The sequence below is a fragment of the Poecile atricapillus genome, chromosome 3 (genome assembly GCF_030490865.1).
Source record: "Poecile atricapillus isolate bPoeAtr1 chromosome 3, bPoeAtr1.hap1, whole genome shotgun sequence".
Classification (NCBI taxonomy): Eukaryota; Metazoa; Chordata; class Aves; order Passeriformes; family Paridae; genus Poecile; species Poecile atricapillus.
In genome coordinates, this window is record NC_081251.1 from 41755292 (window position 1) to 41771477 (window position 16186).

At 34.5% G+C, this 16186-nt stretch overlaps 1 protein-coding gene across 1 annotated transcript in view; it reads right to left on the reverse strand.

The window, feature by feature from the left end:
* Positions 1–16186, reverse strand: part of ASCC3 (activating signal cointegrator 1 complex subunit 3) — a 253573-nt gene that overhangs the window by 47983 nt on the left and 189404 nt on the right. Inside the window, exons 31-34 of the mRNA XM_058835623.1 lie at positions 8924–9061; positions 8700–8820; positions 5114–5246; positions 2387–2512 (exon numbers count right to left, since the gene is read on the reverse strand). Coding sequence (XP_058691606.1) covers positions 2387–2512; positions 5114–5246; positions 8700–8820; positions 8924–9061 — 518 coding nt within the window. The remainder of the gene's footprint in view (positions 1–2386; positions 2513–5113; positions 5247–8699; positions 8821–8923; positions 9062–16186) is intronic.

Sequence of the window (16186 nt, forward strand, 5' to 3'; positions counted from 1 at the left end):
CAAGTAGCTAAAACTGGCAATAAATGAGAATATAAATCTTCTGCATATTATCTAAGCCCATTATTTTGGGGATTTACAGCATCACATGCAATGACTTTTATGCCAATGAATCCCAAGGCAATTTACTAATCATGCATGCGGGAATTACTTATTCACCACTAAGGTACAGTCACCTGCTGTCTGGAAAATAGTTCCTGCTTCACAGGGGAGAGAAAGTCAGTAAAACTGTTTTGGAGCAGGACACGATAAAGAACACTTCTGTCAAGTGACACGGAATGCGTATTGCATAGCCAACTAAACCAAAAACTAGCAACTTTTATTCTTATGAAAAAAACAACAAACCAAAACCAAACCTTAAAATCTTTGGATTATTAAGGGCCACAAATAGTTTTTATTTGATAATATCAATAATTTCATATGCTCTTTTATGGCACAATGAACTCCATTACCATAATGTAACTTATTCAGAGTTATCTCAACAATCACTGACTTCTGTTTGTAAAACTCTTAAGTTTTCTTTGGATGTACCTCATTCAAACACTGATCACACTGGAATTGCTTGGCTTTCAGGAGGTCTGAAAATACCACAGATAGTAGGTCCAGGAAAACTACTAAGTTTAGTAACTTTGGATGAAACGTAATAGTGTTATTACGTCAAAGAATGGAATGCACGCACATACATTCCATTTGTGCTTGGCATCTAGAAATGATTTGACAAACGCTTTGACAGAGTAAATAATATCCTTAATTTTTCTCCCTGCTTGGCTAGATACAGAAGGAATGCTGAGTACCTGTGTGGATAAAAAGCTCAATTTGTCAGCTGTTCCAAAGTGGTGTTCCAATACAAGACTCCATTTCATTAGAAACTTAATTATTCACTCCTATTCTGCCATTATGGGCATGACTAGACAGGATCTGCTCATCTTGGTTCTCACTACAAAGACTCTACATCTCATTATGAAGTGCTTTTTTTCTTTTCTTTCTGCCCACCCCCAACTCTCTTCCCACCTCAGAATAGCAGAACTTTTGCTTTGAAGTTGAAATTGTGATAACTCCAGATTTAGCTCTCTATGACAATAAAGAAACTGCAGAGAAAAAAGGACCAGCAGTCAACATGCCAACCTCATACTCAAGTAGAAATCCTCTTTCATACTGGGAAAAGATTGCCTATTAAGCAAATTTTCTATATTCTACATTCACCTTTGGCCTATATGTTGTGTCTTAAAAAACGTACCCATCACAGATACCACATGATCAAAGCTTATCAAAACCAAACCAACTACAGCACTTTACCAAAGCAATTCAAGAGCAAGACATTTTAAGGTAACAATACTTTATACTAAAAAAGTATAAAATATAACAATTAAAAAAGCATAATTTAACTCTCAGAGGAGAAATACCCTCCCCCATAACTGTATGCATTGTATTAGTTATGGAGTGAGAAAATTGAAAATGCTTTCTTTAGTTTATAGTTCAAATCCTCTGCATTTTTAATTTCCCAAGAAGACTAGATAGAAATTCTGTTTGGTTTGTGGGAGATTCTCAGCATAGGAATAGATGCAGAATCAAAAACTTAAAAAGTCTTAAAAAGAATTAAAGAAAATTACTTTCACCTGCAGGCTCCCAGTAGCACTTGCCCATAAAGTACCCAGCAGAAAACCTTGCCAAATGCTATGGACATTAACATGATTTCAGAAATACAGCATGCTGGAGTACATCAAGAAATACTTAGTGATCTAAACAGTTAATTCTTTGCCACATTATTTTAGTGGGTGAATGATCACAGCACAGGTAACACACCATTTACCCAAATGGGAGTCGTGGCAAAGGCAGGCTGTGTTGGTGGAACAGCTCAGAATGATCTGCATACCAGCTGGAGCTAGGCAGGATGATAGCAATCACTGAAAAGATTGCACACATGGTTTCACCAGGATGCCCTAATGAAAGCAAACTTACCACAGAGAAACAGCTGATAGTTATTCTTTCATTTATTAGGAAAGTCCAAGTCTTAATAAATTTTCTAAACAAAACTGGGCAGAACATATCAATGTGGTAGCTAAAAAAAAAGTATTGCATTTTAAATACAATATCCAAAGGAATGTGATAATGTGGAATTTTATTTTAGGGATGCTGATGTAGCCTTCTCAAAAAGGTTATTTTATTGCTGTAACTAAGTTGTAAAGTTATCTGCCAAAAATATATTTATATTTATGAAAAAATTATAAAAAATATGTGCGCATGAGTTTTAATCCAGATGTGGGCCAGTAATGCTCCTACACTGGAGACTGCTAAGTATTCTAGACTCCAACACCAGATGGATCACCTTTGGATCAACTCTAACCTCAAGTTACCTTGAGATTAAATTGCATTTATGTTGTATACTCACGTTGGGTTCATTATAAGTCGACGGAAGAAGTAAGTCCAGGTGATATAATCCATTGCATCCTGCTTAGATGTAATAGTTCCAGCAGCAATTTCAGCATTCAAGTGGTCAGCCAACACCTCTAACAAGCTGAAGAACAGGAAACAAAAGGATTTAGTTGATTTTACAATCACAAAGACAAATAATATATTTTGTAGCGCTGTCCATTAAAAGGTTTATTACTTTTAATCTGAATATATTATATATTTATCTTCCAGTAAAAGACAAGAGGGGAAGGGGGAATGTAATTGCAAGGTCAGTCATCTTCCTTACATGATAGTGGAATGAAGCTCAAATTATTTTTTGATTGGACCAAGAATGCACAAGTTTAAGTCATCCATGGAACATATTCAGATGGAGCTACTCAGTGGTAACTTCTGAATATTGTATGTTGACCATATGATCATGCTGATTTAATCCAATAGAGAATCATATGGAAAGACAAACAGGAAATGAAACAGTGGCAATAGCTTAGCTAATACTTGACAAATACTTCAGGGCTATTAAAATTACATCAAAACTGTTTCCCCTAGATTTTGCCTCATCTTCATCCAATGTAAAAAAAAAAAAAAAAAAAGAAAAGAAGAGTGGCTACTTTTACCCAGAAAGATCTAAACTCAGAAACTCAGAAACAAAATAATAAAAGCAGCTTAAAATGATTCTTAAAAAATAAAATACTCAGTCATTAAATGGAACAAAGACCTCCATTAGGGTATCTAATGAGATCATGCCTGGCTAGAGTTCAGAGAACAGCTAATATCCTTAAGGTTCAACTTAATTTTTCTTGTATTATATCCTTTTTCTTCTTGCAGTGTTCTTTTCCTGTTGCTAAAAGTAAAGAATAATCTGGCATGAGTAGCTGTGTTACTGCTCTGTACTGGTGACTACGTGCTTCTAAGGGTCAGAACTGCAGACATTCTACACAGCTTGTCCAAATAAACTGGACAGACTATTCAATAGCTATTCCACAATAGTGGAATTCTGGGTTTTCTTTTGTTTCTAATGCTCTGTGTTTCAAGCCCATAATCAGGGAAAGCACAAGGACTGTTACAAGTTGAGTACTCCAGTCCTACAACTAATATGTAAACAATGGCTTTTAGAAAAAAATGTTAATTAAAAAAATGTGAAGGTTACTTTTACAAATCAGAAATTCTACACAAAGCTGATAAATCTGCTCTTTGGTAAAACAGATGGGAAAGCATTCCAAAACTAAACCCCCCCTGAGAGACCCCAACCAGTATCTCTTTGAAGATATGAAATACTTGATTATTAAAGAGACCAAGACAAACCTAAGTTATGTGGTTCACAACCTACAGAGAATTTAACAAGATTGATATTTATATATGCGACTCCTCATCTGCATATTTATCAAATATTCTTTTTTATAATAAAAGATGGAGTATATCAGAACTACAAATAAATATAAACACACAAATGTAGCTACTAGTAACATAGACTATTTATACTGTTCCAAACATGAACAAAGGTGTGATTACTACTGTTATATTGAAGATGTGATTTCATTCTTTAGAAATACCAGTTCCCAAGGAACAGAGATATTTCTTAGTTTATGCTAATTCCATGCAGTCTGGATATATCATCAACATTTAAATCACAGCACTCTTTTTACTTATTAGCTATCATTTTGAAGAAGTTCAACTCCTAGACTTATGTGCTAAGTGCAATTTCTATTTAAAAAAAAAGTGTGGTTTCCTAAGGAAATGAAGTGTATGTTTCCACATTCTTTGGTTGCAAAAATTGTACGTCTGTCTGTTCACCACAGAAATTAACTTTCAAATACACCAGCCCATTTCAACTACATTTCAAAGGTAGACTGCACTCTCAAACTCCAGCAAGTTTCCTGAGCAGATAGAAGTCCCATTATCACTTATGTTGGGGGATAAAGTTTCCTTAGGAGAACAATACTGTGAATTCTTTACGACTGAGAAAAGCTTTCAGTAATGTTCATGCCTTTTTAGATGTCTAAGCATTGCTCCGTGAAACCTTCCTCTACAGGAGACCAATGTAACTATTTGGCTTTTATTTGGCTTTTCCTTGAACAACTAAATATATTAAAAATATCAAAATGAAAATTACATATGCTGGACAGTCAACTAGGTTCTAAGAGGCTGCAAAACAGTGCTGTTTCTACACTTCTCACAAGAATCTTGCAATTTTATAGGGAAAGACATGTTAAAATTGTATTAGTAAGAGTTGACACCATGTAAACTTGAACTTCGAACATTTTGAACTTTTGAAATTTTCAAGAATGCGATGTCTATAATGATACAAATATTCTAGCTAAAAGGTGCTAGAAACTCACCTTGTGTTTTGCCTATTATTAACTTGTCACAGAAGTTCAAAGAGGGTTCTGAGGATTACGGATAGTTGTCTTAACACTGCCCTTGAAGAACAGTTTGCGTTTCCACATGTCTGAGACAACACCCCAAAATGGAGAGGCATTGTGGAATTACCTTGGGAATGGACTGACAAGCTCAGCAATGCTTCAAAACTCATGGAAGAAAGGATTTTTCTACAAAAGATGGGTAGTTTCTTTTTTTAAAACTGTCTTCCTCTTGATCCCAGTATTTAGGACTTATCCAGCACAGGAATTTTGTTTCCCTTTCCTCTATCCCTCATTTTTAGTACTGTTTATAGTTTGACCAGCTTCTCTGATTGCTTTATCTTTACCTTGATTCCACTGGGAAAGGTTCATAAAGGAATTTTTTGTAGAAGTCTTTCTTAATATCATGAACTAGAATGACAGCTTTTCCTTGGTCATCGAACTGTGGTCTGCCAGCACGCCCCATCATCTGAAGCACATCTGCCAAAGAGACAATAATGTATAAACCAAATATTTGTTTGGATGTCTAAATAAATGTATTTATGTCTGTATAATGTACAATATAGGTGTTTTGCATTCCTTTAGCCTTGTATGCCCTACTGGCTAAGTTTTATTGCTCTCAGATAAAGTTATGATGAATGTCTTTTTGCCAGAGACAATCTTCTTGTACACTTAAAGACCACCCATTGCAATAGAATCTAGGCTTATATCTAATTTAAATTGCTTCACTCTCCTTCCATTCCACATCCATATCTCATTTTATCACATGTAATTAAAGATGATGAGTAAGAGACCTCATGAAGGCTACAATGACAACTGTCTATCATTTCCTAATTTTCTAATACTTGACTTCACACACAAGTTCCTCATGTAGGCTTTCCTGCTAGATAGGATTTCCTAGGTTTTGAGTATTTTGGAGATAAAATTGTATAGGCAATTTCTAATTACTGAGCACTATGTTATTTACCACTCAAAGAAGTTATATTAGTTATTGGCACTGGAGTAGAGATGGTTTCATACTGTATGTTGTCCCTACATCACAATATACAGATTTAAAAGTTGGTTCAGTCATCCTACCTACACACCATTATTTGTAAATACAAATTAATGACTTCTATAAACATTGAAAATACTAGTTTATACAAAACATGCTCTACTTGCTACCTGCAATTATAAGCATGGTTATAATCTATTTGTTTGTCTTTTCTTCATTTGAGAAGTGCATCTTCATAGGTTGTTTTGTGCCTTATTCACCAGAGCTCTGAATCCTTTCTGGTACCTCCAACTACCATTTAACTTAGAAGAAACAATGGAAAACAATTCATAAGTTTCATATCTTTATTTTAAAGTTTTAGTGTTTTCTGTATTCCGTTTGAGCTCTATCACACCTGCCCAGTACGTGGCTTGCAGCACTTGGCATGTTGAAGAGATTTATTTGAGTTAAGAAATGGTAAAGCTTTTGGCCCAAAGCTCTATTGAGGAAGGAAGATCCAGAAAGTAAAGAATGGGATACAGCAACTGACCATAACAGGAGAAAAGCCCAACTGTGAGTTTCTGGTAACACGTTTTCACTTGTGTACTGACCTGTATACAGAAAGCAATGCTTTTTATCAGTTTATTCCTTTTGTTAGCTTAGAAGTGACATTAAGATGTAAAATGAAACTAGTTTAAATCTGCTGCTTCTGAATAGGTATGTGCATATACCTAGGAGTATGTATATACCATATACATAGGAGTGTGATGAAACAACTTCTTGCTATTCTATGTGGTGAATTAAATTGCGCGTAATACCATAAAGGAAATGGATTTACCAAAAAGTGTCAGGAAAGTACTTTTGCCAATATCCACTATGTAATTATCCAAACTCAATATTTTCTTTACTGACTGTATATTGCTTGGCTGCTCTTAATCACTGGACTAAACTCCTGAAATATTAAATATGATCTGACTGGCTGACTAAATAAATGACTGTTAACTGAGAAAAAGTCTTCCCCAAAACCTCTGACTTCACTCAAAGAAGCATTCTTGCTTATTTTGAAATTGCTGAACATTCATCAGTGATTCATTCTGCTCTCAGCTGCTTCCTTGGAGCCAAATGCATTCCTGACACAGAAAGGTAACTTCCGTAGGGAGAAGCCAAGTAATACCATGATGGAACATTGAAGGCACAACTTGAGGGCAGCATTAAAGACAGTATTGTGAAACTTTTGGAAGTATTTCAGAAAGAAATTAATTACATTTTTATTTTACTGCTGCAGCAAAACTCTACTACCTATCCACAGAAGTTCCAGATGCATAAATATTCTCTAGAAAGTTAAAAATAAAAATGCTTTAGGCAAACCACACCACATGTTTCTTCATAAAATAAAGAATCTGCATTTTCTGTTGCAGTGCATACAACAAAATCTGAATACTTCCATCATAGATGGTGGCATTTCATCCACCCCCTCCCCTGCCCCAAGTCTTACTGAAAATTCAGGAACTAACAACACCCTGGTTTGAAATTATCTGAATTAAAAAAGGCAACAAAAAGTGAAAGTATCAGCATTCCCTAAATTTGTGCGACCTTGTGCAACAGATTTCTAAAACAGCACAGTAATTCTGCACTGTTTATTATGTTTATTTATCTGAGTCTCTAATTTCTTTTAAATATATTATTTTCTGTTACTGATTTCTGATAGTGCCATGGATTCAACATAAAACTTCTGCTGATTTCTTTCCTCACCACTTTTCCCCATCCAGTAATAAAGCCAATCATTGCCGTTCCTCCAGTCGGCACGAGCGCAATACGACTTCGCTGCAGAGACTGTTTCCACTAAGTTTACATCAGCCAAAGTCTGTCACAAAATACAAGTGTGCATGGCTAAGATCCCAGGTCAGACCAGGATCTTTGAACAAGAGAGCTGGTCTGGAAATTGATCCCAAGTTTCCTGCAGAGCACTAACCACTAAATTAAGCTCTATGACGGGTTACTTGAAGAAGTAACCCCTGTAGTATTTTCAGTTTGAGCTTTTCTTGCATTACTAAACTTCTCTTGCTGAAAAGACAGCGCATGGCTAAAAAGATGCAAGCTCTGTATTTACCTAACATATACCATTTAGATTGTCCTTAGGTGTACACATCACTGGCATAGTATAGGAACACTTAATAATAAACTTTCTCCCCTGAAAAAAGAAAGGGAAAACAGAACAGGAAACCTGGAATAAATTTAGCTTGTCCTCATTCTTCAAACTTAGTATCATCCAGACAAATATTCTCCCTGTCTGAACTCTGAAAAAAGTTCCTCCATGGTTCACTTTCTCCTGCTTGTTGAAAACACTGCAGAACAGTTTATGAAAACTGGAGTTTACCAGAGACAAAAAGCAAGAAAAGTCTCTGTATCAAACCAGAAATTCAAATATTTAATTTAGCTGCTTATTTCTGAAGTATCCTTTATACCACTGAAGACACACCAGGCCAGTTAAGGTTTTTTGTTTACAACCAAGTGATTATGTATACATTTTATTTTCTCATATGTGTGTGATTCAACTGTTGCATTTCAAACCTCGCCTAAGTTTACTGTGAAAAATTTGTTTCTATTAAGAAAAGGCTTAAGAAATGAAAAAAGAAAATTGCATACTTGAAAAGTTCCTTTTATACAATTACCTGGTTAACTAGATATGGCTTTATATTGTCCCTTTAATTATTTAATGTCTGTTTTGGGTGATATACATTAAAGGAATTTAGCATGAAAAAAGATTTGTGACACATAAACATTTTCATTATTGCATAAATTCTTAAGAGTTCTCTTACAACTTGCACTAAACAAATTAAAAACCCATACCTCATCTCCCTCAGTCTTTATCCAAATTCAGTTACTAAATAATTCCAGTCATTTGCATATGCTTGAAATACATTTCAGCATATGAACATTTCCATAATTTATGTGAGTACCTGTAATGGGATAATCCACGTAACGCCTTGTTTTTCCATCGTAGTATTCTGTTCCTTTAACAATTACTAAATGAGCTGGAAAATTTACACCCCAAGCTAATGTGCTTGTGGCAATAAGAACCTAAGACAGAAAGAAAGATTAATGAGATATATGTAACAAAAAGCCAACTTTTAAAATTCCATGTAAAACTCATTATGGCAGGATTCAAAAAGAACACATGTACCTGGATTTTGCAGTTCACAAACAATTCTTCCACGGTTTTCCTGTCCCTTTCATGCAGACCCGCATGGTGCATGCCTATTCCAAAAGCAAGTGTCAGCTTCAGATTCGAATCTCTAACTGTGACTATAATGTCATTCATCTGGAACAGAAAGGATAATTGCATGCTTTAAAACAGATTAATAAGAAATTTTAAACTTTTGGGTTTCTTATCTTTATTTTTTTGGTTTTGTAGCAATGATAATTTGCTCAATGCTGTTTATACAAGCAGGAAAACAGAGCCTTCTTCAGTCTCTGAAAAGACTGGTTTTGTCAAAAAAAAATGCTATATAAAAATGAGGGTGGAATACAAAATGCACATGACTTTATTGACATCCTAAGTAACACAGGCAAGGAAATGAAAATGCTGAAAATATCTTGACAGGTCTGGCAAATACTGTGCATTCTGTTCTGTGTTTGTTTAATGTAATCCCTAGTATCAAAGGGGTTAGAACTGGTATAAAAACATAGCAAATCCCTGCAACCAGTAACATAATAACAGTCATGAAAAATAAATTTGGCTCTCTCTAATGCCTTTGAACAGATAGAATGTTCCTCAGTTTGATAATTTTGCAATTATTATTCATCAAGAAAGCTTCCGATTCACATGCTGAAATGAAAATTATTTTGAAATTTTTTTTTTGAGTGTGAGTTTGTAATTTATAGACTCAAACTCTGTAGTGAAATGCAACATCTATTAAGTATGTTAATTTAAAACTTTCAGAAGTCCAGATAAAAAGCTATTTTTATTAGTTACTCATTCTTTCAAATTTGATGTCAATGACTCTTGGAATCATTTTCACTACTATGATTTTAACTGTCTTTCTTGCCTACATTTAAGTCATAAACGTGATAATAAGCTTATTATTTTTGTAGCTGACCTCCATGAAAAGCCTCTTAGTGATAACAAACAAAACTTAGTAATAACAAAAAAATAACTGTCTTGTTAAGTGATTCTACCTTTCAAAATTATTTTTATTGCTTTATTTCTAACTCAATTTATTATTTTATGTGATTTTAATATAATTATAGCCAGGAACCTTAAAATTTATACTCTTATTAGTGGTTTCCTGGTGCCACCAGCAGTGGCATGATGATATTGCATACTTAGGGCAGAATCATTCATGGTCATAGGAGGTATAGCCAAGGTTAGAGGAAAAATAGTAGGGCAGAACAAATTAGTCAGGGTAACTGAATAATTTGGACATAGTGCTCAGCCTCATCTCAGAATGAGTTCTCCAAAGTGCTGAGATATGATAGCTGCATGACTGCAGTGATATCTCCATTTCTGTTTCAGACTCTGAGGTGTTTCACTTTTGATGTTAAAGATTGCAACCTCTCTAAATATATCCTGTGTTTTATTCTCAGACCTTAATTTGAATAAAATGATTCACATATCTAAACTCAAGTAACATGTTGCTACTATTATAAAAAGAATCCTTAAAAGGTACAAAAAATACAGAGATTATAACAGTCCATATTGAGGACTTTCAAACAAACAAACAAACAAACAAACAAAAAAGATTTTGTAAATCAATCCATTTTGTCAGGAAGAGTAAATTGCAAAGCATTTTAAAAGTCTATTTGTTGAAGTAATCTTGACTAACAGAACCACAACTGATGGCAGTAACAGAGAAACAAATGGAAAGAAAAAATTGTTCAACTTGTGACAAATCAATTAAGTTCATCTGCCAATGGAAGCTTCTAAACTTTATTTCCCCTTACAATGCAGTTGCCTGGATGTTCTTAACAGTTTACTGTACTATAAGACATGGAAGGTTTGTTGTATAAACTGATCTAGCACATATAAAAGAAAAGGGTGCTTACAGAAGAAAAGAGTGAAAGGGTCCATAAAACATTGGAAAGAAAGGGAGCAGAAAGAAAAAAGCCAATGAATTGAGAAGTGAAGAGGGGATAAGTCCATTTAGGAAAGGAAAGCAAAAGGAGGGGTAGATGAGTTGAAGAGAGTAAAGAGATGAATGAAAGGAGGATATGTTAAAGGATAAAGTTGATCTATCTAGATAAAATCAGCAAACCTTTGATTTCTCTAGTCAACATGTAGACATGTGACTTCAGTGTAGACAACATGAATTATGACCCATCTTAAAGAGTTTTTCTTCTAAGGCTAAAAAATATCTGGATAAAATGGGAACACATATACTGTTTTCTCTACAATTATGATCATCAGCATACAATACTAAAAATATTATCAAACCTATTAATGATTATTTTCCTGCAGGTTTATTAATTGATACTAGTAATGCATAGGGTCCTTATGCCTATGCACACACTTTGAGAAATACTGACTACATGTATGAATTTAACAGGAAATTAAGATGAAGAAAGTAGAAAACAAAATTGGTAAATATGTGAAAAACAAAAAAATGCGTTTACATTTTATTCAGTTTCTGCATTCAATAATTGACTGATGATACTACATTGCTGAATTCATTTTTCTTCTCCCACCAAGAATCGGCCACCTTATGGCAATTATGTCTTTACCATACCATAAGGGAACGAGACAATTCCAAATACATTTATTTCATTATTCAGATCAAAAGAACATGATATTGGGAAAATAATGAATCTCAACCCTGTTTTCCTCTAGAACTGTACAGGGATCAAATTAGCTGATTGGAATTAGTCTATAGTGATTAGACTGCTCCTTCAGCACATGCAGTTTTACACTGGCAGCTATTTCCAGTACACAACCTGAGCTAAACCTTTCTGCCATACAGTTGCCAGCACAAAACATCCTAAATTCGCTCTGCTGGGAATTTATTCAAAGATGTTCTTCTTGCTTTTACAATCAGTGGTGGTTATTTTTTTTCCCCTCTGACTCGTATTACAGCGGCAGCCTGTGGTGCTGTTAGTCATACCTGCAAAGCAGTGTAATTTACCACAGGAAAACGAAAGAACCCTTAGCAGGAGCACTGGCACATGCACTGCTATCCTGTCATTTTAGCAGCAGGGAATCCTAGTCATTTTTAGCTGACCCCTTACTTTCACATAAATCACTGTAATAAACGTAACTGTTTCACCCATAGGCACAATCCAAGGCTTAAAATTCTCATGACAATTTATTTAAAAATGTAACTCCCTTATGTCAGTGTAGTGTAAGAATATTATAACTTTCTATTAAGAAATAATGGCACAATTAATAGGTTCATTAACCAGAAACAGACACAGCACTGTGACTATAAAACAAATCTAACATTTCTGCATTGTTATGACTCAATTACTCTTTATCTTTCTGAAAACAACTGTAATGTAGTTTTACTCACAGAGGGATAATGAAATACATTTTATCTTAAGAACAGAAAAAAGTATATTAAAATAATATAAGGAAATACACATCGTACTGGCATTAAAAAACCTTGTACAACACCAATGCAGGAAATTTAACGGCAAGGAATTTTTCCCTCGACTCGTAGACAAACAGGATCAGGCCCATACTGAAAGGTTTTGCTATCTTTTATAGGTTTTTTTTTTTGTGGTTTTTTGCTTTTTTGCTTTCTTTTTTTTTTTTTTTTACAACAAAGAAAAGTATCTCCTGAAAACCAAATTGCAACCTGGTAGCATTGCAAAATATTTATTCTAAAAAACAAACTTTATTTCTACATTTTCTATTCTAATTTCTAAACAAGCCAGATTTTTCTCAAACTACTAAGTAGTCATTCTCTTTGTTCCTACACATATGTAAACTGTTGAACCATTTACTTTAAGCTAATAGAAGTTTTTTTTTAATATTTTAAATTTATTATACTTAAAAAGCTTTTGTAGAAAGATAGGATTCCATTTAAGCAGATACATTACCCTGTGCCTGAAATACATTCCAGTCAGAGTATAATTCAGCAAGTTGATGACAATGCTGGCTCCAAAAGAAAGGAGGAGACCAGATTGGACAAGAATGAGCTAACAGATTGTGCAGCCCAATTCTGTCCCTTTGAGTGTGATATATTGTTTCAAGATGCTAAAACCCCATACTTTCTCAAAGCATATCTGTTGTGCTGGTTTTCCCATTTTCACAGAATCCTCATTATTAGTACTCTCTACTCTTTTCAAAGCACGTCAGACTCAGACCATATGCCACTGAATAATGCTTATCAATTGTCTAAAATGCCCAATAGAAGAAAGATCTGCCAAACAAAAGAATCGTGAAAGTTATGAAGTCTTTTACAAAAATAATTACATATTTCACATCTGCTACAGATGTTAAGTGAAATAAAAACATCTCCTTGTTATAACTAAATGTTAATTTTTATGACACACTTTTGTGTCATAAAACCAACATCTTGTAGAAGGAAGCTGAACTTCTATAATGACTGAAACACTTAGAAATCATTCTTGGGTACCCTCCTGATCTTTAAAGGCAGAAAAAAAAAATCATCTTACAAAATTATTTTTGATGAAGAGTTGGCTTATACTTCAGAACCATCCCACACAGAACAAGCTGCCTAAAATAACTCAAATAAGATTATTCAAGGAACGTTTTCAAATGTGTTTTAAACAGTTGAGATATATTATTAAATCATATTTAATAATACATAATAATGCATTAAAGCATAATATAATAAAACATTTAACACTAAAAGACACATTTAAATGACAGCAATATGCCTGTTCATGACACAGACCAGATTCTTCTATTCCTGCTTTATAGCACAACATTACCTCAAGACATTAACATGGAGATAATAGGTTGTTTGATTTAAAGGTTAGAGAAGGAAAAGCATCTTTTATCTTCCCAAGAATTAAGATTTCTTTTATTGGTTTTGGGGTTTTTTTCTTTGTTTGTTTTTATTAACAATGCAAACTAAGTATTGGTAAAATTTAATTCCCTTTTCATGCATATGGCTATGTGTATTTCCACACTGTGTACAAACACACACATAATCTGTAATTAGTGCACACATGTTTAAACACATGTCTAAAATGGCAAAAACAGGATGGGTTTGATTCATCCTTTTGGAGTCAATGAATGTCCTTCATTCAAGGGTCCTTGAATTCTGTGGAAGCAAACTATTGCCCAATATAGATGCTATTGAATATTACTGCAGGTATGTTTGTGCTAAAGGATATTAGTTATTTCTAGAGGTTTCATAAAGAACAGTCTTAACAAGATGCAGATGGCCAAACGATGCACAAAGCAGAATGCAAAAATCATTGTGGTTAAAGTTAAAACTATGTACACTGGTATATTTCTTCTCCCTCCTTGCACAGTAAATATTTAAAAAAAAAAATAAATCCATGTATCTGGACAGGGAATAAATTTTTAAAGAAGCCCCACCAAACAAATAAGAAAACACCCTGCTTGTCTGCTGGTGAGAACTGCATTCTAACTTCAAACAATAAACCATAAATACTACTTTTGTACTTTTGTTTTAGGTTAAAAACAAAAAGCTGTAAAAACATTAGAGAAAAATAAATAAACTGAAAACTTGATTCTAATAAATTATGTTGTAAAAAGATTGCAACATTTTCTGCCACCACAGATGTAGATGCAATTTCTGACAGAAATTTCTTTTCTTCTGAAGAGAAGGACTTGTTCCTCTTTAGTCAGCTCCTAATGTAGAACAGTATAACTCATCGTACCCAAGCTGATCATCAGAAACTGGTGGCACTGTCTGTTTCCAAAACGATAATCTGAGCTATTGTCCCTTTTAACAAGATAAGTAATGCATCACAAGCTTGAACATGACAGTCCTGGCTGACAAGTCCAAATTAGAATTTCAGCTAGGAAGTGTATATTTAAAAATCCTCTAATGATTATCTAAAAAAATAACAAAAACAGGATAAGCAAAACACTTCCTTTTTCTATGGACATGTTAGCATCAAGTAACAAGAAAAATAAATTAAGAACTCTATTTACAGATGCAGTCTCTTCTTTGAGACGCACTGCCCATTCATATTTGACGTGTCATGATGCACCTGTGCCTCAAAAGCATAACCAGGACAATTTTTGCAGAGTGATGTCTAATGAAGAGTCCTTGCTATTACTGCAGATGACAAGGAAAACAGCTTCTGCTGCTGCTTCCTGACTTTGTTGAAAAATAAACTCAGTCTTGGGGCATATTGTAAGACTGACAAATTTTGGAATGTGTACGGGCAATGGAACTTACAGAGAAATTAAAACATCTCTAAGGGTCTAAAGGGAACTATTATTTTTTCTCCTAGAGACTGCCCACTCACACTCTTGGTGAACTGTATCAGTGTTGCTTAAATCCTGACGAATGTTTGCATGTGCAGTTGGAAGATGTAGGGGCGAGCTTTAAAATATCAGCTACAAATCCTGGTTAGTAGGGTATTTCAAACATCATTGGAAGCTTCCTTGGTCAGCCTAAAGTATATGTAATAGATGAGGTCTTTGAGTGGCCATTTCTCCACAAAAAGCATGCACGTAGCCTGAAACTTGGATAGAATCTATGAAACAAATTTAACTATTTGGAGTGCAGCAACAGGTCCAGCAGAACCACAAAACTGAACAGTAGTAGAAACAGCAATTTTCTGCTGTAAAGTACTGTCCAGTTTTATGAAGATTGACTGCTGTTTCAGCTTTCTGAATACCTTTCAACTTTCTGAATACTGGAATCAGCCAAAACCTTCGTATCAGACATGAAATTAAAGGAAAATGACCAGGAAGAACCATTCCCAAAATTTAATTGAGCTATATAACATATATATTTTTCAGTAGATGCCTGTATAACAAAATTCCTTCTCAACTATAATTCAGTTGCACCTGTTAGATAATGACTCCTTTGAGGGAAAGAACATCTTGTATGATGCCTCCATGATCCAGGCATTCTGCTATCTACTTTGGTGGCAACAATTGAAGGGGTGTTTCTATATGTCACTTATACATACAAATATGTATTCCAGAAGGTTCATGCAAGTTCATGTCATTTGAAATAAAACTGATTGATATAATGCCTGAATTTGATATTTGGAGCCGTGTGGCAAAAATGGAAGTGGATTTGCCTGTCTAAGAGTACTGTGAAAAGCAGCCTGGAAGTTTGTGAACAGAATCATTCCTCACAAGCTTCAAACAAAAGCCTGGTTTACCACCACAGGGAGAATCTCTACACAGGAGATGAGGGAAGCTAAAATGATGGCATTGCTGATAAACAAAGATCTAGTGTTGGAAACAACACATTAACAAAGATTCAGCACTGGTCTTTGCAGTACTCCAGTCTCTTCCCCACAAGACCTGAGCCTCACAAAGAGGAGC